Source organism: Silurus aristotelis (assembly GCF_946808225.1).
Source record: "Silurus aristotelis genome assembly, chromosome: 4".
Lineage (NCBI taxonomy): Eukaryota > Metazoa > Chordata > Actinopteri > Siluriformes > Siluridae > Silurus > Silurus aristotelis.
Window position 1 is genome coordinate 22,931,615 of NC_139577.1, and position 24,543 is coordinate 22,956,157.

Genomic DNA, 24,543 nt, shown 5'->3' on the forward strand with positions numbered 1-24,543 from the left:
GCAGACTAACAGGTCTTTGAGGGTCAGAATTCTAGCTGATAGACAGGTGTTCAAATACTTATTTGCAGCTGTATCATACAAATAAATAGTTTAAAAATCATATATTGTGATTTCTGAATTTTTTTTTTTTAGATTATGTCTCTCACAGTGTACATGCACCAACGATGAAAATTTCAGACCCCTCCATGATTTTTAAGTGGGAGAACTTGCAAAATAGCAGGGTGTTCAAATACTTATTTTCCTCACTGTATATATATATATATATATATATATATATATATATATATATATATATATATATATATATATATATATATATATATCTGTATATATATATATATATATATATATATATATATATATATATATATATATATATATATATATATATATATATATATATATACCCTGTCAGATGTTCCTGAAAGGGGAAGCGACAAAGCTTCTATTTATCATGTGGCTGCATTTCTCCTCTTCTGGCTCAATAATCCCTTCTCATCAAGGATGTTATGAATTATGTAACACTTTGCTACATAAACACTAGCATAAATATGCAAACATGTCTCATGTCTAAATGGTTGGGCACATATGCTGTACAACCTTTTATATGGTCACAGAGTTTAAGCCCTGTCTCCTTTGTCTAGCTCCACATCAGTACAACTACTGTCTGAGTCATAGCACTCTGGATCACCTGTGGACACAACCAGGCACATTTCATGCTGACTCATGCCCAGGGATAAAGTATGTAGGTGCCATCAACTCACTCTGGTAACCTCCCAATTACAAGTTTCTGATTCTGGGTGACTGACACACATTTAAGTGGAGGCCTGGGAAAGCCTTACACATGGTCATTTTTTTTGTATATATACAGTTATACTGATCTGTTTAATATAAATGTAAATGTGTATGTAAACTTTTGACTCCGTGAAAATCTAATATAATATATGAAAGGAAATTCCAGGCAATATTCGAAATTTATTGCAAATTGTATAATACAAATCTTGCCGTTTGTGTTTTCGATTCCGAAAAAGCACAGTGACTGCCAAATTTCAAATGAAAAAGCAAAGTCCATTTGCAACTCTATTTTCCGTGTCTTACAAGTTATGACCATGTCATATTTAATTATAAATATTAATTACCACATTAGCTTTTTCACTTTCTCTGCGTATGCAGTCTGCCAAAAAGGAATCGCAATTCTTTTGCATTAGAATTTCCAAAGCCTTGCACGGTTGCATTTGCATTTGCGATGCCTTGCACTGAAAGCAGTCAAGTGTCAGGGGTGGGACTATATTATTGTTGTATTGGGAAGTGACGCCACTCACAGTTGAGAGCCAACAGGGGAAGTGCCAGAAATAAGATGATTTTGAAACAGTTTTGAATGTTTTGAACAGTGGAGGTAGTCTGTGAAATTGTGGAGGACATATGATGCTCATGCAGCAAGATAATGACAGTTCATACTCTACATGGATTAAGGTAAATACAGTTTTCATAAGTGTATAAGCAATTGACTCTTCGCAAAGAGCTGGATTGACAGGCATTTTTGTAATTTTGGCATGTCTTGTCGGACATAGCAACAGTAACTAAGGAGGGCGATGGGGTCAGTTGCTCATACAAAAAAGACCTCTTATGAAAATAAACATTTCCTCTAACATAAATTGGAGGAAAAAAAAATTTTGCATATCTCTTGCTTGGTTGTATGTACTGTAAACCTTTGGTCTCAAATATGTCTATCTTTATATAAGATTTTATTTATAGCCTAGTGACTGACAGCAGTCATTAAACCTCTGAACAGAATTCATTATAATTGCATTATAACCCAGTATTGGAGTCCTCAACAATTCTGATCTCCTTAGATTGCCAGCTAAATCAAGCAAGCACCCTGTCTACCACCACATTTAATTTATTTATAAAAAAAAACAACATAGTTACCCTTTATTATAAATGTATGCTGGAACACAAGAAATCACTTTGATAATCAGCATCATCCCCACACTTTCTCTCTCTCATTTCCTGAGGTAAATGACAATCATGACAATTAACAAACAGGAGCCTCATCATTGCTTGACTCGACTGTTCATTTAGTTCTACAAATGATCACTGATCACTTAATTAATTCACTACTTAGTTCATTTTTAATTCTTAACATTTACAGTGTTTATAACCCCTGTGTATATCTTTATATCGACTATAAACAAACTGCTTGCATATGTCCATTTTGCTACACACTGTGACAAACAGCTTGCTCAAAGCATGACATTTGCTGCCTGGAACAAGCATATTTATCTAACAAGATAGCAGTTACAAGATCTTTAGTTACAGACACGTGTTCATAGTCACGTTTGTCTAGCATAAAAGAAACCAACAAATCTATATATGCAATGTTTTTCTTTCATATGCACATAAATTACCAGCTCATTTTTTTCATGATTGGTAATGACTTGATGGCATTAATAAGTATATTTTCTGATCACACTTTTAAAATATCCTGTTGACTGGTGTCAATCAGTTATTTATGTACACATTTAAACTGACTTATCATTAAGCAGAAAAACTTCTGTGAACGTGTACAAATCTATGACCACAGCCTCAGTATACTTACTCCCTAATTCCTCAGATCACTCTTTTGGATCATTACCATTGCCTGGTCCTGTTTTAAAGAAACATAATTACAATACAACGGCCTGAAGGGAAAAACGATGGAGCTGAAATGAAAATTAAAATGCATTGAAATCGTTATGTACTCCATCATGTTTGCTGACATGCTGTTCCAAACAGGCCACTCACTTTATAAACAATTTTGTAAGAAAGCATGAAGAAAAATACAAAGAAAACAGACTGGGAAGAGAAAGACAGAGAGAATGCATAAAAAGGGGAAGGGAAGGAAATTAAACATTCTCTAATAATGCAGAGAAGCAACAGAATCATTCATATTATTACATTCCCATGATTCTTAAAAAGAAAAACACACAAAAACACTGTGCCAGCAGTTTGCTAGTGGAGGGCGGAGCCAGACAGAACGAGCAGCAAGAAACTTCTGCAGCTGATGAGACTAATCAGTGCACTCTGTTTCAGTCTGGCGATGCCAATAAAGAGGAGCGAGACACCAGCCTCGGGGAGAGACACGAAGCAGAGAAGAGCAGAGCGGTCGCTCACCGCTGGCACACATACCTTTTATATTAAACATTAAACAATCATTATGAACTTAATGATTCTTGTGTAAAAAAAAAAAAAACATGAATACAAAGCAAGATTTTAATTATATTATATTTTAATTATATTATAATAATGAATAGTAGATTAATCTCTGCTTTTTGCTGAGGGAAACAGATTGAGTGAAAACTAAAAACAATAGATAAAAGTAGCATTTGCATCACAAAAAAGTGCTGTCTCTAATTTGCATACAATAAAGAACTGCACATCCCTCCTGGGTTGCACTAACAATATATAACACAACAGTTCACCCCATTATTATTAAGGATCGTATTTAGCATTCAGCGGAATTCTTACTCACCCACTGAGGACAAGCACAAAATAAGTTAAAACAAAACAAATATACAAATGGCAAAAAAAAAATCCAGTGATATTAATTAACCATGATGGTTCAGATTAATCGAAAATCCTAATGTAATTACACAAGGCCCAGTTAAGCAGGCCATCTCATTCAGATAACGAGAACACTGAAGTAATTAGACACTGAAACTCCCAGAGAGATGAGCCATAGTGACATTCTGCCAACAGCACAGATCTCAGTCTCTCTCTGTATGTGCAACTGACATAAAGAGAACACTGAGTCATAGTGGGTCTGCCCCAAATCCCCCAGCATTCTTTTCCAGCATCTTGAGATGACAACAGTGAGGACTCAGTGGAACTCACCATCCTGTATTTTCACAATTAATCAGCATTAACAAATTCCATATATAAGTAAGTAATATAAATTATATACTGGAAATATACCTTATACATACGTTATAACCACTGACCAAAAATTGTTCAGGTTTACTGTGTGTCACCAAAACTCCACAAGACCACAGAAGGTGTGCTGTGGTATCTGCTACCAAGACAATAGTAACAGTTCCTTTAAATACCGTAAGATGTTCATTCAGATTGAGATCCGATAAATTAAAAGGCCACCTGAACTTGAATTCTTTTGCAGTGTTACAGGGCATATTTTGTTGAAAAGGGAAAATGCCATTACTGAATACTGTTGCAATTAAGTCTGGGTACTTGGGCTGTTACCATGTTTAGGTAGGTGGTACATGTCCACTACAAAGCCTACAAATGCACTGTGTGTTTTGACACCTTATCTTTATTGCATTCTCTTTTTCAGCTATTTTTGCTTGTAGCAGCTCCTCAGTGTGATCAGGCCAGGCAGAAAAGCCTTTGCACCCATGCTAATCAGCCTCCAGATTATGACTTTGTTACTGCTTCACCGACCGGTTCACCTTTCTTTAGAACAATTTTTGTAGGCACTAACCATAGGATATAAACATAACAGGACATAACAGGGACACCCTACAAAAATGGCTGTTTAGTTTTTGTTGCTGAAATCCTACATTTTTCCTGATTCATCTTATCTATAACTAACATCTATAACATATATCTATCTATAACTAATCATTAATAGAACTTGATATAGCTAAACCTTTACAAATGTGAGTTTTTATAATACTCATGTCCTAGCTAATGAGGGAATGTTCATTGTCTACACTGAATTTTTTAATACATCATATACACTGTACATATACAGTGTATAAATATACTCTGTGTGTGTGTGTGGTAAAAGCCAGACATTAGCTGAAGGCTTATAATTATAAGACACATGCTTATCCTAACTTACTGCTGTGTATTGTTTTTTCCTCTCACAGTCTTTGTATTGGCACCAATGGTAACAATAAACACTAGTTTTCTTTCGTTTTTGACAAGCTGTAAGGTTCCATTGTTTCCTAATTGCATACTATTACTGAGTGGTCATTATTCTAGTGTTTATAGCCTACCCATTTCAAAAATAAAAAGATAGCTTAGGATAACTGTAGATGCTTCACAATAGTCCATAACAGTGGCTACTGTTCACTAACTTCCCTTATACAAAGAGAAAATCATACAGAAAATGAAATGGGTGGATCTTGAACTGAGTATGTAAATTAACTGGATATTGCAATGCTTACCTTCCCAAAGCTGCCTTTTCCAATGGCTCTGAGAATCTGGAAGTGATCAAAATTCACTGTAAGATAAAAAGAGGAAAACTCATGAATATAAAATTTGAATGTATTTTGAGTTTTTATTTTGGTACAACCCAGCATATAATAGGTTACTTATAATTTTACTCCAATGACTCCTACATTTTTTACTGACCCCAAGTAACCTCTGTATTTTCCAGCCATGTATTCTTTTTTTAATTATTATTATTTATCATATTCTTTATTTTACCTTAATTATTAGCAGTATAAACAATCACAATTTAAAAGAAAAACAAAAATCTGGTCCACATGCTTGACAATCCTCCTGATATTAAAGAGAATTTGATGGACAAAACGGCTTTCTGACTTCATATTTACCTGTCAGTGTGTTTAAACAACAGATCGATATCACATGATCTGTATAGATATTACATTTCCATTACAGAAACTAAGATCAGCATTACATTTGGTAGAAATTCAATTTCAGGAGTCTTTTGGTACGTTTTTACGAGGATCTTTTTGACCTGAAATGTTATTATATCTTTATATAATAAATATATTTATTATATTATAAATATCTTTATATATTTTAGTCTACATAATAAATGATGTGAAAGCTAACAGGCTTTTACTGCAGTACATGGTGCCAAAGTGCGATGATTTCTCAGAATTTCGTATATAAGAAAGTAATGCTACTGCAGAAGAAATTTTATATAAGTGCATGGTGAGTGATGTGAAAAATATCAGGTGTGCATCAACTTGACATAACAGTGCTAAAACCAAACTGTTTAAATAAATACCTACCTATTTGACTGAAAGGAGAAGGTGTAAATTGTAATAATCTAACATTAAAGTAATAAACATTCAAGTGTTCAAGTACTGTACTATATATACTTTCTTTGCATATATCACCAGATACCCCTTATGGAAAGGATGCACAAATTATTATTAAGAACTGTATACAAAAATGACTCATTAGAATTGTTTAAATGCGCTGCCTTCAAGGTTTCATCATGCACAAAATATACCTGATTGTTTTTAGATATAGTGTATTTGCTAATTTTGCGCATTTGCCTTACTGGTAGATGTGTTTGTTCTGTGTTAATATCTCACAAGCAACCTGTGTTCTAAACCGTTAGCTCTAAATACAGTGGGTATTGTAACTCCGATGTTATTGAAGTACTTCGGTGACCCTCAGAAATTTGTGAGCAATCAGACAGAAAGTCAGTGGAAAGTCCCTCTGGGTCCACGCTACATATCTCGTGAAGCCATGCACCATCCTGTTACTTCTCAATTACACTGATTCATAATCAGTATTGTTTTAAGAGCACATATCTCGTGTGCTCCTCTCCCCTCATGCTTTTTAAAATCAACAAAAAAATCTTCTTTATTTAAATCAATATAACAATGCGTTGTTTGCCTGGCTCTACTGCAGAGGCAGGATTTCACCAGAAGCAAGCACTGAAATGAGAAGCCTGACTTTAAAGAGGATGTATTACAATTCTGTATGCTTCTGAGCATTCTCTTTTATCTTAGAGGTCACTGCTTTAAGGCATCAATCTCAATAATACTCATTAATCTGACCTTTTAACTCTGCCAAAAGAACCAGGTCCTTCTTATTCTGGGGCAGGAATACAGTCTGTTGTATAATGTTTATTTTACACGACTGGTTCCTAATGTCTTATTTAATTAGTACATTGTCATATCTAATGCTGCAGAACATAGCATAGCCTTTATTTGTCACATATACATTACAGCACAGTGAAATTTTTTCTTCGCATATCCCAGCTTGCTTAGAAGCTGGGGTCAGAGCACAGGTTAAGGGCCTTGCTCAAGGGCCCAAGAGTGGAAGCTTGTCGATACCGGGGCTTGAACCCCCGACCTTCCGATCGGTAACCCAGCGCCTTAACCGCTGGAGCTACCACTCCCCTATACATCATATGTGGTTCCAACATCTCCTGCAAATGCTGGACTAATCTTAAATTGCCTATAGATTTGCTTGTGTAAAATATTGTGCTGAACTGCAGGTAATAAAGACCTAAGAATAAATATGCCCAGGTGATACAGGCTACCTAATGAGGCATTATGCATTCTTTTAATAGAACAATGGCTCTTGTGTCTTACAAACAGCACACGTGTCTTGGTAAACTACAGTTCCACATAGTAAAGATGTATAGCCGTCTGTAAAAGGAATCTATTTTGTGTTGCAAAACTCTTTATTGTCTTTTCTTTTCTTTTCTGTTATGTTCAAAAACAGTCATTAACATTTATTTTGTCTTCGACCTTTTTGTTTGTATGGATCATTTCTTTCATTTTGAGACTCTTCATTTCACTGATGCACAATGCCTCACAGTGTTAATTTTTTTATTTTTTTTTATAAAATAGGGGAAGACTTGTTCGCTGTGTTCAAGAACAAAAACAGATACATTCCAGCCCTTACATTTTCACTATTTATTGACGTGAATATTTTGAATAATACAGCTTACCAATGACTTTACATAAGATAATAATAAAATCTTTATTTAGATATTATAGATATATATAAAAGATAATAATATCTATATGTAAAACATCTTGATGCAACAGTGTTGACCCAGAGTTAGACCGCTAAGGAGCTTTGTTGTAATAGCTGAAATACAAAGTCAGCATTGTAAAGCAATTTGACATTTTAATATTTTACAGTTTTTTAAATATACATTTGTAAACAGTAAAACATACAATATATTTGATTTTTGAGTGCAGGGACAAATACTCTACAGGACCCCTAGAGACATTTTGGGTTAAGGGCTTTGCTCAAATGTTAGCTACGGTAGCTATCTGTCAGTCCTGGGATTTGAAATCCTTTTCCAAGAACAGAATCAAACAGAATCTCTTAATCACTGAGATATAACTGCGAAGAGAAACTAAGAAGAGTTTTGGGAGTTAAAATCAAGATTGTTTGGAACAGTATTCAGACTCCTGTATATTTATAAGATATAATTGAGATGGATTAATTAAATCTACACACAATAATCGAAAATATTTTGTTAGCAACATTGAGCATCTTTATGCAAATGTGTTAAACAGCAAAAACTGAAATATAAATTTAAATACAAAAGACTTATTGCAAGCACTTAAAAGACCTCTGAACTTAAAGCACTGAAGGGCAAAAACCAGGTACTGCTAATACGATTAACTACCAATACCATCCTTATTATGACACTACAAGGTGCCACTAAGCAACAGAGCTGGGGTGAAATCATCCAGTGTGGTTGAGCTTGAAAGGATCTGACAGAAATGGGAGAACCACCAAAGATCTAAGACTTAAAGCTTTGATTGCTGCCAATCATGCTTTTTAACAGAATGTATTACTATACTATACTTTTCACCTGCACATTTTAGAGTGGCCTTTTATTATGGCCAGCCTAAGGCACACCTGTGCAATAATCATGCTGTCTAATCAGCATCTTGATATGCCACACCTGTGAGGTGTATGGATTATCTCAGCAAAGGAGAAGTGCTCAATAACCCAGATGTAGACAGATTTGTGAACAATATTTGAGAGAAAAGGCCTTTTGTGTACTTAGAAAAAGTCTTAGATCTCTGAGTTCAGCTAAAACAAAAGTGTTGCATTTATAATTTTGTTCAGTATAAAATACACTGGCCAATTCCATTACATGCTCCATCGCTATCTGAGTGTCTATATTTCCATAATCAGGTAAATGCACTTCTTATACGAATTTGAAATGCATGCATGCTTGGCATAGTTGGCGAGTATCAGGTTCCAAACCTGCCGCTAAAAAACATCAGATCCTGCTGATTTTGCACCACTGTGTTACTGTTCAGAGGAAAACAGTGTGAAAAGGCTGAGGCTGCAGTGGTTACTGGCATGACTCCTACTGGGTTAAAGCCAAAGTGGGTTTGAATACAAGCATCAATTTCAACAGGACGCTAATGGGGGGGTCATCGCAGAGTGCTTACTAATGGAAGCTGCTGGGAAAGTTCTCACTGTGAAACAAATACAGGGATGTAATTTGTCTAGAGGATCAGATTTATTACACAGAACACAGGCACAAATCTGCATAAGGAGGATGCAATGGTAGATCATATGTCATTTCACTCAATCTTTTAAAATAAGAGCCCTTATAACTAGATTAAGCAGGGTAAATAAAGCTATATCAGTCTGTATTCAAAATGAATACAAAAATTGCATTCCTAATTTTGGCTATTGAACAAATTTTATAGATGATAGAAGAAAACGGTATTCCTCTTATTTGTAAGTGAAGATTAACAGAAAGCTTGACTCAATTAAGTCCTTTTAATGATAGGCCAGAGTTCAACCTTCAGATCATTAAATGTCATACCTAGCACAAGTGTATTTAGAATAATACAGAGTTAATATGTTCTGACACCTTCTCTGATGCTGAACTTCAAGGAACAAATCTATATTGTGCAAGATAGAAATACATTTCATTAAGTGAAAAAGGCATCTGAGCATACTTTATATAAAATATATAAAGTATATACTGTAAGATGGAGATTTATATGCTCTCCCTGTGTCCAGTTTAGTTTACTCCAGGTGCTCTGGTTTTCACCCATTCCCCGAAACATTCTGGTAAACATCCTTTGCGTACTATGTTACCCCTAGCTGAGAAAGAGTATATGCGTGCCTTGTGTTGGACTGGTGTTTCATCCAGTTTGTGCCCTGGGCTGCACCAGAACAGGCTCTGAATCTACTACATTCCCTAGCCAAGATTAAATCACATGAATTATTGAAAAAATAAATGAATGAATGATTAGGAAGGCCAGCTTTTGACCTGTAAAAAAATTTGGCATAGGATATCTCCAGTTATCTTCTTCTTGTAATAGATCCAATGCATTCATTTATATCCATCTAAAACAAAATGCTCTTGATTTAAATGTTTTCTTGTCTCTGCTCTTCTGGTCTCTGCTTTCGATTTAAAAAATGTGGTTCAGAACAGAGCTCCATGGATAAGTTTATTTTGTTTCTGGAGGCACAAGGAACTTTCAGGTGCTTAGATCCAAAGCTGGCACTGAGGATACAGTCAATTTCCGGTCTTTTATTTCAAAGAGCTGTGCTCCTTCTGATAGCACTTCTGTACACTGCTTTGGACTCACTATTGGTGCTTTGCCATTTATTCTTTATAAACAGTTAAATGTATGTGAGACGCATATCAAGTACAAAGCTAAAATAAACATCAGACATCAGAGACATCTGTAAATGTCACCTCTTCATCCCCCTGGCTCCTGATCAGGATCTGATCCTGCATTTTAAACACATTCAAACATGAATCTGTTTAAAGCATTTGTTAAAGTGCAGGCAACCTTATAATAATATTTTCTTGGACCAGTTACCCTGCTTAAATGTGACAATAGGCTGTATACCTTCCATTAAATATTTAACATGTAATGTCTGTTTTATTTTACGGCAGAAGCCTATGTGGTTTAACTTGGGCTTTCATCCTAAAAAAAATATTTTGGCTTTAATGTATTGGGACTTATTAGACTTATTATAAGCACTAGAAATGTTTTCTTATTGCATAGGCTACCTATCCATGAGCCATTAAACATGGATCAGAGCACAGGCAGACAGCAACAAACTACGGTCATCCATATTTGTAAGATGGGAACAAACAAGTCAGGGTCAAAATAAGGAAACATCAAACTACAAAACAAGGCACATAGAAAATACAAGATAACATCTGATGAGGCTTAACAACAAAACAATTAGAAAAATACAACTGGGTATACACTGACAAGCTGACCAGTGAAAAACACAGAACAGGTGAACACAACTAGATAGCTCACTAATGTCAAGACTGGGGATGAAAACAGGACTAGAAACAAAAGCCCATGATGTGAAAAAATAAGCAACATGAAATAGGAATGTCTTGACATTAAGCATCACCTAAGCCTTTTACAACAGTGCAATCATAATGTATTGGAAAATAAATATCTTCCATAAATATTTGAATTGAGTGCTGGTGGTCGATTTGCATTCAAAATTATTATTAAAAAAAAATAAATCACCACTGTAATATATTTTCACTTGTTTACTATATGAAGCCTGTATATAAGCCAAATGAATTACTTTAATAACTACAGTGTGTTTGGAAGAAAAGAGATATAGAGAGAGATATAACCAGATCATAGTAATATGTTTCTCTGTAAAAAAAAAAAGAAATATTCCTAACTTGTTTAAGGTACTGGCATAACAATAAAAACGTGCACACAGTTTTTGAGATTACCTTAACATAGAGCATTTTCATAACCTAACCATCGACAGATGTTGCTGCTTATTTGTTCTTGCTGTTTGTGTGCTAAGCTATTAAAACCACACTATCTCTGGGGAAAGAAAACATGTTGCGATGCTTCTGGAACATTCTGAATAATTCTGTAACACTGTTTAATCGGAGACTAAAATGAGTTATGCAACATTAATGGGAACTGCCTGTTTGTTTCACTAAACACAACTCCCTTGACCCCAACATCGTTTGCTGTGAATACAGTTGCATTCAGTTACATTAGAATGTTGTTTGGATGAGCTCATGTCCTAACATAACCGACTGTACAAGATAAAAAAAAAATTATAATAATGTCTACAATCTCCTGTATTGTATTAAATCATATGACCAAACTTAGAGTGGAGAATTGGTATTACGGACATTATGCCAAACTGTTCAGAAGTATCTCATGTTAATAACCGTGAAAAGAAAAGTTTTGGACAGATTCCAAAAACATTTGCTTTAATGAGCTTCGGCTTCCAACTGCTTGACTCATGAAACTATTTGCAGCCCAAATATGAGCGATCTTTGAGGGGAAAGAGCCCACAGCTTGAAAGCCCACATAGGAAGTCATTACAAACTATCCAGGGAGGGAGATGGCGAGCTATGTTCTACCCTGAAGCTTATTCTGACTAATGATAATGGCCACATCAGGTCATGCTCCCTCCTCCCTGTACAAACAGACACACACACCATCAAGCAGAAAACAGCTCTCAGAGCTACACAAAGCTGCCAATTTCCTTTGCTCCTCATTCCCTGTTCATCTTTCATACAGGTCATGCACCGAGAACCATGAGACAAGAAATCCATGCAGCATTTTTTCCATGCAGTAATTAAAGCAAGGGTCTGACAAGCTTAAAAGAAGAGTAGTGTGTTGTTGTTTTTTTTGTTTTTTTATCAGATAATGAGTATCAACAGTAAATATTGTCTGATTTGTCTGATTTACAGAACATTGACAGATTGGATAACACCTAAGATATTCTAGTTCAGCAAAGAAGAACATGGCTCCTGTGGTGAGGATGTTCTAATGAGTACAGTATGTGCTGTTTTTTGCATCTCTGGCAGGTGCTTCAAATATAAAACATTTAAGAAGTACTGGGAACTGTGGAAGCGAGAACAAAGCAGAGCACTTTCTAATGTCTTCCTGACAGCACTAATAAATGTTCCCTTCTAGAAAGCACATCCCACTTAAAATATGTTCTACAAAACCGGACTAAAAATCAATCAGCGAGCACCTGGTGAGAAAATTAGTGCCAGGCAGTATAGCTTGAAAGACAATGTATACCATGGTACAGCATACCACCTGTGAGAGTGTTTCATATGACATAATAGCATTCTATTAATATCAATATGATTTACATACATTATTTATCATGATATCTTGGTATTTTAATATAAGGTGTGTGTTTGAGTGCATGTGTGAAAAAGAATGTCACATGTCTGGTTCATTCTCAGACAGTCAGAAAGTGTAAGGATTGTCACTGAATAAATGTGCTGGGAGGTGCAGTCATATTTGTCATTAATTATGCATACTGAGGTGATGTAATTTACATAAGCTCTTCGTTATTAATCACAGTCCTGAGCAAAAATGCCCACAGACACAAAAGTGTGTCATGCCAGTGCATGATGGGTAATCTGAATGCAGTGACTCGTGAACATTCAGCCTGGCTCACGTGCATTTGAGGTTCGCTGATGCTTAGATGAACACAAAAGAATGGCATGCAGTTGCAAAATAAAATCATTTGCATTAATGAATCAATCTATAATTCAGTTTTTAAAGTGTTATAAGCTATATTATATTAAAGTAGAATCATTTTACTAGACTGTATATATATATATTAGGGCTGTCAATCAATTAAAATATTTAATCCCAACTAATCGCATGCTGTCTTGAGTTAACTCACGATTAACAGTTCCTTTAATTTATACTTTTTAAGTTTTTAATAATCAACATGGACATGGACGAATGTTAATGCTTAATGCAAAAGTATGTTTATTATTAGTAAAAACAGACTCAACATAAAACACAATATCCTTGTACATTTTTTAAAGTAATTATGATGTTTTAAACTACGAAAATCATTAGGACACCAAAAGGAACTTTTGCAATGTTTCCACACGGACGGTTTTAATCGCATGTTTCATGACAGATTGAATTGTGACTTGCCGCATCAGCAAAACAAATGTTTAGTGATTTAAAAAAAAAATTTCAGTGAAAGTTTATTATACATTTTTTTTTATATCTGAGTGAAGAAAGGACGCTGGGAATAAATGTGTTGCGTTGAAGGTTTTAATATCGCCTCTTTTAAATTTATTTATTTATATTTTTATATAGCCACTTGTCCTATTCATCATTTTCATGTTTTTGTCTGCTTGACAGGACCATACACATTTGTGTATCTTGTGTTCAAGCAGTTAAAACTTGGTCCTTTGAGTACAATTCCCTCATACTGACCACTGGATGTTCAACATGGCAACTTATGGCAAAGAAATCTGTGAGGATTTGAGAATTAAAATTCTTGCTCTCCACAAAGATGGCCTAGAATATAAGAAGATCGGTAATGCCCTGAAATCGAATTGCAATACAGTGGCCAGGGCCATACAGAGGTTTTCCAAGACGGGTTCCACTCAGAACAGGACTTGCAAGGGTCCATCAAAGAAGTTGAGTCTTTATGCTGTGCGATAGGTGCAGAGGCTGCTTAAAAAAACAGATGCATGAGGTTGCAGAAAGGGAAAGTCGACAGACAGCCACACACTGCAACAAGTCGGTTTGCATTGCGGTCTTCCCAGGAGAAACATCTTCTGAAGCTGGCTCACAAGAAAGCACACAAACAGTTTGCTGAAGACAACCTGTCCAAGAGCATAAAGTACTGAAACCTTGTCCTGTGGTCTGACAAGTCTAAGATAAACTTGTTTGGCTCAGATGGTTTCCAGCATGTGTGGTGATTTCCTGGTGATTAGTACCGAGAAAATTGTCTTGCGTACAGTCAAGCATGGTGGTGGTAGCATCATGGTCTGAGGCTGCATGAGAGCTGCTGGTGCTGGGAAGCTGCGGTTCATTGAGGGGAAATGTACTGTCAGATTTTAAAGCAGAACATAATGCCCTCCCTTCAGAAAATGTGCCGAATTTTCCATAATAATGGAAGATTATTACATAATTATTATTACATAATAATGACCCCTAACACGGCAAGATGACAAGTGCCTTGATGAGGAAGATGAAGGTGAAGGTGATGGAGTGGCCAAGTATGTATCCACACCAGAACCCTCTTGATCACCTGTGGGACATCCTCAATTGGAAGGTGGAAACGGCATGTCTAACATCCAGCAACTCTGTGATGTCATTATGGAGGAGTGAAAAGGGGATCCCAGCAACAACCGGTGCAACTATTTAGACAACAATTTATTTTATTTATTTTTTTTCAGTATAATGTGAAATCTGCTACAATGAGACCATTATTACGATGATCACTGAGTGGTTTAATAAAGCAATGCAATCATCTCAGCATTGTTAATATCAGATATGGTCTTGATAATTCCACAGATTTGTTTGTACTTTAAAAAGGACACACAGTCTGATGCAACACTTGAAAAATGCTTGGCAAATAAAACTTCATGGGCGAAAGTCCAATCAATCTGGCATAACTAACGCTTTGTCAAATGCCGTTGCTGAGGTCCTGTCTCAAAGTAAGCTCAGCCATTGCTATTTTCTTTTTAAAATGGTTTTCTTTCTTTCTTTCTTTTTAATAGTTTTTTTTCTTTTATTTTTTGCTCCAGTATTGCACGTCGCTTGCCTTATTAACAGAAAATAACCATGAATAAGTAAAAAATGTCTTATACAGTAATATACGCTGTCATATATTTTCTAATATATCTGTCCCACATTTCATGAGACAATGTCCAGTGTTTTAAAGCCAAACAAGTTTAGTTTCCATGGAAACATAAGATGGTAAAAGACTACAGTCACCAGAATGTGGAAAACATTATCTAGTTGACCCTGGATTCACAAAAAAGACAGAAGTACTTATCAAATTTTCATATACAATATTTCTCTGTCTGTACTCTAGAGCTTATGATTAACATGTTTTGAAATGGACCTTTAAAACGATCAGATTTTCCTGCTGAATTTAAATATATTAGAATTGTTTTGCTGTAGCATACTGTTTATTTGTTATTTATAAGTACAAACACTGAAATTGTCTGTAATACAACAGATCAGAGTGTTTAGTCATTTGGCTGGTGTTACAGTAAGGACATGTAAAGGTTCCTGCAGTCAGACATTAAAGTGTCTGTAGTTGCATCAGTATATTATATGACTCAAACCATATGTAAATGCTGGAGATTATTATACAGGGACGTGGTAGCTTAGTAGTTAGGATGTTAGAAGGTCATTAAGTTGCAATTATATATATATAAAAAGGATTTTTGGGGGTATTGTCTAGGTGTGTTTTTTTCAATACAGCCTCACTAATTAGGAACAGTGTCTGTCCATGACACTGTATTTAAATTTGCTGTTCAGCTGCATTTAAAGCAAGATAAGCCTCCATCTGTTTTTCACCTAAAAATGGGAAAGGTTCAACCTTAAGTCTACAAAAGACAACAAAGGAGCTGGTGAAAGAGGCACCAGGTACCAGATATATAAATACAGACGCTAACCATGTTCCGAACGACCATTCATAGCATGAATTTGTTTGTAAGTTGTTCCTGTGTTTGTTATTGACTAACGCATATCTCTTGATTATGTAAATGCTATAAATATTATAAAATAAACAATAAAATATACTAAAACAAATCGAAATAATCAGAATACTGTATTTTTGTATTTTGTAATAAAAAATTCTAAAAATGAATTAAAAACATATTCACTGTTCAGTGTTCATCATGTACACTCGTTACACCCGACAACTAGCTAGCAACTCTCCTCCGTTTTACATTTTTTCGATTTCAAACAATTTTCACTTTAAGGACAGGTTTGTTTGTATCCACAAAAATTCGTAAAGGGGGAAGAGTCTGTACAACATTATGAGTGCTACATATCACTGGCCTTAAAATGCATTCACACAAAATGCAACCCTATGCCTGCTGATTTAACTCTACTTGGCAAATGCCCTTATCCAGAACAACTTACAACTGAGGGTTAAGAGCCTTATTTAAGGACCCAGCAGTGGCAGCTTGGTGGTGGGATTTGAACTTGTGACCTTCTGATCCAAAGGCCAACACCTTAACCACTGAACCACCACCTCCCTACATGCTGACCACCACCCTATATGCTGATCACCTGCAAGCTGCAGTCTGGCTTTATTAGGCCAGTCTATAGTTTGCAGGTGATCATCAGGACAAAGACCTAGACAGGACTAGGATCACGTAAACATACTAGCTTTTCTGCTAATTAGAATCAAAGCAATTGATTTGACTCAACAATCAGTAACTGTCAATTACACTATATTTAAATCTGTTGTTCCACTGCAGTCAAACTAAGACATCCCCCCCCCCCCAAAAAAAAAAAGACTATATGTCTGAGAGTTCTGTGTACTCAAATTACTATCATCAGCTAACACTGATTTCTCCTTGTGTGTGCTAAGAACAATACGGTTTAATGGCTGGCCTTCAGACCACACTCTCTTTTCGAATTTGGGTAGGGACGCAATCAAGATGATCAGTCATTTTCTCCCTGAATCGTTAATGATGCTTGGAATTAAAATGTCAACATGAATACAGAGATCAGCAGCATCACACGGCATTTATTAAAACAATAAGGCAGAGGATAATTGTCAGCTCTGTGTTTATTACATAAACATTCAAGTGTGATCTCTTTATTTCAATGTCAGGGTGACATACTGGCAGCATTTTAAAGCAGAAAAAAAGGTTCAGGTTACAGAATATTAAATGCTGAATATTGTAGCTTAACTGTATGAGAATGCTGGTGTTTGTAGTTTGGTCTCTGCAGTAGAATTTATTCGCATGTGCATTTATTGATATACTTTCCTATTGATTTTAAACATGTGTGATTAGTTGTTTTACTTCAAATCGGCTTTTCTTAAGCTCATCTTTTAAAAAGAGTTCCTTTATTTCCTTTATATTATATTTATCCTATAGAGTTTCTTTATTTTTGAAAGAGCTCCTAACAAAATAGACATCTGTGATCAGTGAGCATGATCAAAAACGCATGCTTTATTTTCCAGTGTTCCCCTGACCCATCGACGTTGCATGGCTGATTGCATTAGAATAGGCCAGTGTGTTATGGGAGTGAGTCAGATCGATAAAGGACACGTAGCAGATGGGTTTTTCATTTAAAGATAGCTCATGTATTTCAGCTTTACTGTGTGTCTCAGAGCCCAAGTTGACAGAATCACTGTGCTAATTTTTCTGCACAGCTTAGTAGTGTCTGTTTATTTTAGGAACTGTGGTCCATACATACATTCACCAATGGAAAGCTCTATAATCAGGTTTCACTGCTTCTGTCTTCACTGGAAATTGTCTACTCCCTTTTGTTGGTAGTGCACAGCTTTTGTTTTTCTGCAATTAGTGCTTTGTGAGGCTGAAAGACTCTTTAATGTTATAGCACTCAGCCATGAACGTGAGTAAGTACATCCTGATATCATTGTGCAGGAAACCATTCTAGCACATTTTCCATCACCCCTCATCTTTGGTGCTTGTAAGCTGTTTTTACTCATGTCTTCAGAAATATATATTAAGATATATGAAACAAGAACATTTCAATAATACTTTTCATGATTTATATTTAGATTCAAACTCATTTACACTTATTTATGTATTTATTTGTCAATCACTTAAACAATACAGAATTTTTTGTGCAACAGACTCAAAAGCAAGTGCAAAATACTAAGATAAATATAACAGAATAAAAGCTATATACTGTACACACAAAGGTGTATATAGGAAGACCTGTATACTTTCTCATTCATACACGTGCCCAACCAGCTAATCATGATGCATATACAGGCCATAAGCTTCAGTTAATGTTCACATTAAACATCTGAACAAGGAAAAAGTGTGATTTCTGTGACTATAACGTCGTATAACATAGTCGTATGGTTGATGGTGCCAGATGGGCTGATTTGAGTATTTCATAAACTGCTGATCTTCTGGGATTTTCATGCAGCCTTGAGTTGCACTTGCACATGCATATAACCATGCACTCATACAGTCACATAAGCACATTTACATGACTGCAATTGTTTAATTAATCGCACAGATAATAATTTAATTGGTTTAATCTATTGTGCATGCATTTATTACACTAGTTGTGGTGTACTGCCTATGTATTTATTGCACTAGGTAGGTGTTTTGAACATGCATTTACTGCACTATTAAAATGCACTGCACATGCATTTACTGCAGTGGTTCAGTATATTGCGCATGCATTTTCTTGCATTGGTTAAGCGTACTGCACATGTATTATTGCAATAGTTGAGTGTTTTGCACATGCATTTTCTGCACTAGTAAAGAGCTTTTGCACATGCATTTATTGTACTGGTTTAGTATATTGCACATGCATGTATTACATTGGTACAGTGTATTGCACATTTATTATTGCACAGTTTAGTGAACTGCATATGCACTTATCACAAATGTTATTGTACTGCACATGTAATTATTGCACTTGTTCAATGCAGTTATTATCTACACTATTTTTTCCCTAAAAAGTTCCAGCAAGTACACCAACGATTATTTGATTTGTCGAACTATAGTAATAGCGATATGTTCCAGGTTGAACCCTTTAAGGGACCATTTTATGAGTACTGAGAATAATAATTAGTGCAAATAAATAATTGCACTAATCCATACAATTTCATAATCCCTCTTTCAGTCTTATTGTAGGTTATAGAACTGTATTGGGCTCTCTACAGTTGCTGCAGCATGTTTGGCCCTCCTGTTCTCCTGACGACATGTGCAATATAGAGTGTCATCATGCTCTCAACCTTCACATCCGATCTCCTAGACAGATCCTTGTTTACTGCTGTAGGGGTAACAGAGCACAGCATACAGGTGCATCAGGATGTGAGAGTGAATGAGTGTGTGCAAGCTGTTAACATCAGTGGCAGCTTTTTGTAGCTGTTGACAAGCTTTCTGAACCAGGAGGCTATGCCAGGAGTATTTACCATATTTATTTCTCAATAGTTCACTACACCTCTTATACAGATGAGTCCCTGACAATGACAAAAGACTCTAATAGAAACAAAATAGAAATAAGAAAAACACATGCGCATCTCTTTTATTCTAGTCCTTAGAAAGCAATGAAAATGTAAATGTAAATATATAAATATGAATATGTAATAAATATGTGGTTTAACATCCTTTCAGTGCATATAATCAACATTTATTTACGTATAATTTATTTAAAATTTTACATATAAATTTAAACAAAAAAATGTATGTATTAATATAGGTAACCAATATGTTTAGAAACCAAATGTACTAGAACAAATTAAAATTAAATACTTTTATTTTTTATTTTTGCAGCATTTGCTGGTTCAACTTTGGCCCATTCTTTTTACCAAATCTAATATAATTTCTCAAGATTACTAGGTTCTGAGAGACTTTCAATTTCAATGAATAAAGCCAATATCAGTGGCAGGCCAAGCATTTTACACCTAGGCCTTCAGTGGTGTCTTGCCTGAATCAACCCACCTCTCAATTGCATCATGACTCCATGGCAATAAAAATCTCCAATATTACAGAAGAACGCAGTATAACAGAGTTCTACATCACAAACAGGTATCTCACGCAGTAAGAATGAATGCCATTACTGAACCAAGAAACCCAACTAACACAATTTAATAAATCTTGCTTCACTGCAGCCACAGCTGTGCCACCCACATACATCATCTCTTACCAAAGCATCAATATTAACCTAATTTTAATTCCACTTTGAGGACAGTTGAAGTCTTATTGGCTAAACAAAACAGCCTTCAAGCAGCATAAACCGTACGCAGCAAGCATGTTCATTTTTGAAGGCCTCATGGAAGATTTTGGCCCTGACAACATTTGATGTACAGGCTAAAATCTGATTAAATTGAAACTCGAACGTAAACATACAAGAAAAACTATTGGGGATTATTTTATATATATTAATGGATGTATTTTACTAAAACTAAAGTCAGTGATTCTGATAGAGTTTAGGCCAGCAAAGAAGGCCTTGCTGGCCCTGACAGCCTGCCACTGGACAATACATTGGTTAGGTCATACAAAAAGCAAGTCTTAAGTCAATTTGACTATATGGTTGGGGTCCTTATTTGTTGAAGCAGCCTCCACCCAGATTCACTTCCTTGTCCAATGAAATTAAATAATTTTCTAATATGTCTGTTTCTATATCACTCCATTTATGTTCTCTTTAATTTAGTAGTGGACAAAGTACCCAAAGCATGTACTTGAGTAAAAGTAGAGATACAGTAGGTAAAATATTACTCCAGTAAAGGTGCTCCCTTTAAACCTTTACTTGAGTAAAAGTACAAAAGTATTTGCCTTCAAATGTTCTTAAGTATCCAAGTACTATGATTTATTATGGCTATAATCATTTTTATCACAAGACTGTGGCTTAATCAACTTAGTTTATGTGAAAAGACTTTAATGTTACTCTTAGCACATCAATCTATTAATAGAATGATAATAATGAGTCAAACACTTATTGATATCTATTAAAATGATCATAAGTCCAAAACCTTCTTTTCAATGATTAAAAAAAAAATTATGCAAAAAAGGACATGGGGGTTGTGGAGAGTCAGGAGTTTCTTCCATCATTTATTCCTCTCTAAACTGTCTGTTCATGCCAAGTAGCAATGTTGGTTCTAGCTTGAATGACGCCCAGGGTAAATGACGCCGTGACCCAAAGTCTCCCGCGTTGATTAGTTTCAGTTTTGAAAAGCTCCTCTCAGCTTCAGCTACCGACAATGGATGAGTAAAAACATATTCTCAGAGCAGTCCACAAATTTGGATACATTTCTGAGAGCTCTATTTCATGTAGAAAAATCACCCTTAATGCATTTATTGTGCAATTAAATACAAAACAACAAATCATTGTGCACAATTGATCAACCTCTCAGAACCAAGAACCTTGGGTAATTGTAGACATATAACACATACAGGATCTACATCCTTATAATATTTGTCTTTTAAATTAGCCTTTTAAGCTGCACTGGTGATTCCCCCTTACTAAACTCAGTTCAGGCCCTTTTCAGTACAATAAAACCTTCATGACATCACCTTAATTAAAGGTACCCAACTCAAAAAGTGCTAGTTTAACTACAGTAATTGTTTTGTTGCAAGATACACACATTATGATAAACTAAACACTATAAATTATAATGTTATGAAAACTAAAAGAAATATTCTTGTTTGTAAAAGCAGAGCAGGCAACACAGCATAACCTAAGTGATATAGTTATTACTCTATTTTATTAAATGCATTAGCCTATACTATCAATACTATCTAATAACAAGATGAGTGACAGGACTGCATATACACCTTTATCTTTTGCACCTTTATCTTTTGCATCTACTTCTTTCCTCTTTTTTTCTGAATTGGGCTCCTGAGGGTCTAGACCTTTTTTAAAAACTCCTTTCTGAGTGTATGAGTGAGGGAACTTCTCCAGAGGGTGGGTGCACACTCCGAGTCCCGACCAGGTTCATTCAAAGTGAATTGTTATAATAATTTACTTTTAAACAAACCAAAAAAAAAAACAGTTGTTGGGAAGAAATGCCCGATGCTGCCTCACTGTCAAGATGCCTCCCTGGGCGGCTGCACATGATGCCTAAATCCACCATAGCAGCAATCAAAACAAGTTTAAAACAGAGCGCGTGCTCTACCCTGATTGGTGGCTTGCTGCATGATTGACCAGTTAAGTTTTTATCCACTCATAAATAAAAAGGAACCACTTATTTCGTAAAATGAAGTTGAGTAAAAAGTGAGATATTTGACTGTGAAATATAAAGTTAAAGTAAAAGTCTCCCCAAACGGAAATACTTGAGTAAAGTACAGCTACACAAAATAACTATTTAAGTACAGTAACACATTACATTTACCTCCTTACTGTTCACACCTGCTTTAATTACAAATAATGCCCTAGTACTGTCATCTGTTCTGTAGAGAAGCATCCCAATACCATGATGCTCCCACCTCTGTACTAATACTGTGTGTGTATAGTATTTTTGGAATCATATGCACAAATTTTTGTTTCATCATTTCCAAAAGAATTCTGATATACCTAAATGCCTGTGTGCAGATTGTATGCACCTCTGCTTTTTTTTTTTATAGCAGAGTTCTGCATATGGTGTAGGAATCAAGCTTGCAATGCAGTTGATTGTGTATTCTTCTCTGTATAACTGTATTCCTGCTGCTTTCAAGTCATCCTGCAAATCTACTACAAACTACTACTACAAAATGGTTTCTCTTTTATGATTCTTTTCATAAAACGTTGTTTGAACTATCAAAATTATCTGTAGAAAGCAAAGCCTTGCTGGCTGTTGCAGACCAACAAGTAGGACTCACTGTCCTAGTTACTAGGATCTGTGCAACGTGGGTAAAATCAGCAGTTTCCACATTTTTTTAGTTATTAATGACATGCTGTATGGAGCAAACCAGGACACTCAAATGGGAGAAATTGTGACCCAGTTGTTGGTCCCAAAAAACATCAGAAAACTGCATTTCCACATAGTTCATTATAACCCCATGGCTATTCACACATGGACAGATAAAACAGTGCAAGAGGGATAATCTCTTGAAAGAGTTGTGAACAGCTCATGTTTTAGGGCACATCTCTCATCTGTTTTAGGGAGCAAAGGTTGCTGTTTCACTTCGTTGAACATAGAAATGCCTTTCAGAACAAATTGGGGAAAAGGTTGACAGATCCAATTTTTCTGTCATGGGCAAATGCATTCCTAAACTGATAATACTACTTTGGTTACAGCCAGCCCATAGCCCAAGGGCAAAAAAGAAATCAATCATCAATCATCGTAATTCCTTAGTATGGTTTGTTATTATTACATGTTCGTGCCTTATAATTCACAATATTACCGACCCCCTACTTCAGGTTAATCCATGAAGTGGATGACTACCCTGTGTTTTTTTAACTTCCACTCAGATCATACTGTACTACCATGTACTGGCTCCATTGCTAGCATGCTAGTCAATCTTTGCTATCTGCTGTTACTGCCATCACAGAAGTCCACCGGTTGTGAACATACATTGAAGTGTGATTTTTTCTTTCTGATGAGATGATGAGTTGTTGGTTACGGGCTAAACGGTCTGAGATGTAATAAATTGAAAGGGATAGTTCTGAAGGTGAAACTGACCCCAGTGGTAGAGTAAGAGTTGAGTGCAGGTACTGAGTAACCACACAAATCAGTAGTATTAACTAATAATAAAACAACTGAATTAATGAAGCTGACACGACTATAAAACAGTGGAATCCACCTTGATGTTGGTGAGAACCACAAATAACAAGGAAATGTTGTTGATAGAAAAGTATAGAGAAGGTCAGAAGAAGTTGCATTGTTTGTTTGTGGATTCAAAGAAAGCATACGACAGGGTGCTATAAGAGGAGTTGTGGTATTGTATGAGGAAGTCAGATCTGTCAGAGAAGTATGTGATGGTGGTACAGGACATGTATGAAGACAGTGTGACAGCAGTGAAGTGTGCAGTAGGAACAACAGACTGGTTCGAACTGGAGGTTGGATTGCATCAAGGATCGGCTCTGAGCCCTTTTCTGTTTGCAGTGGTGATGGACAGGTTGACGGACGAAGTCTCCGTGGACTATGATGTTTGTGGATGATATTATTATTTGTAGTGAGAGTAGGGAGCAGGTTGAGAAGAGCCTGGAGAGATGGAGGTACACGCTGGAGAGAAGGGGAATGAAAGTCAGTAGGAGTAAGACACAGTACATATGTGTGAATGAGGGGGAGGGCAGTGGAGTGGTGTGGTTGCAGGGAGAAGAGGTGGTGAAGGTGGATGAGTTTAGGTACCTAGAGTCAACAGTGCAAAGTAATAGAGAGTGTGTTAGAGGAGTGAAGAAAAGAGTGCAGGCAGGGTGGAGTGGGTGGAGAAGAGTGACAGGAGTGATTAGT

The 24,543-nt window shown here is 35.8% G+C and overlaps 1 protein-coding gene across 2 annotated transcripts in view; it reads right to left on the reverse strand.

Moving 5' to 3' along the window:
* The window catches only part of stk32c (serine/threonine kinase 32C), a 100,787-nt gene that overhangs the window by 68,967 nt on the left and 7,277 nt on the right, over positions 1–24,543 (reverse strand). The window contains exons 1-2 of one of the 2 annotated variants that reach the window (XM_083538432.1): positions 11,426–11,523; positions 5,166–5,221 (exon numbers count right to left, since the gene is read on the reverse strand). Coding sequence is in view for 1 of the 2 variants with exons in the window: in XM_083538431.1 (XP_083394557.1) it covers positions 5,166–5,221 (56 nt within the window). In the remaining variant the exon portion in view is untranslated. Of the gene's footprint in view, positions 1–5,165; positions 5,222–11,425; positions 11,524–24,543 lie in introns of those variants that run through there. The other variant, XM_083538431.1, reaches the window with a different exon arrangement.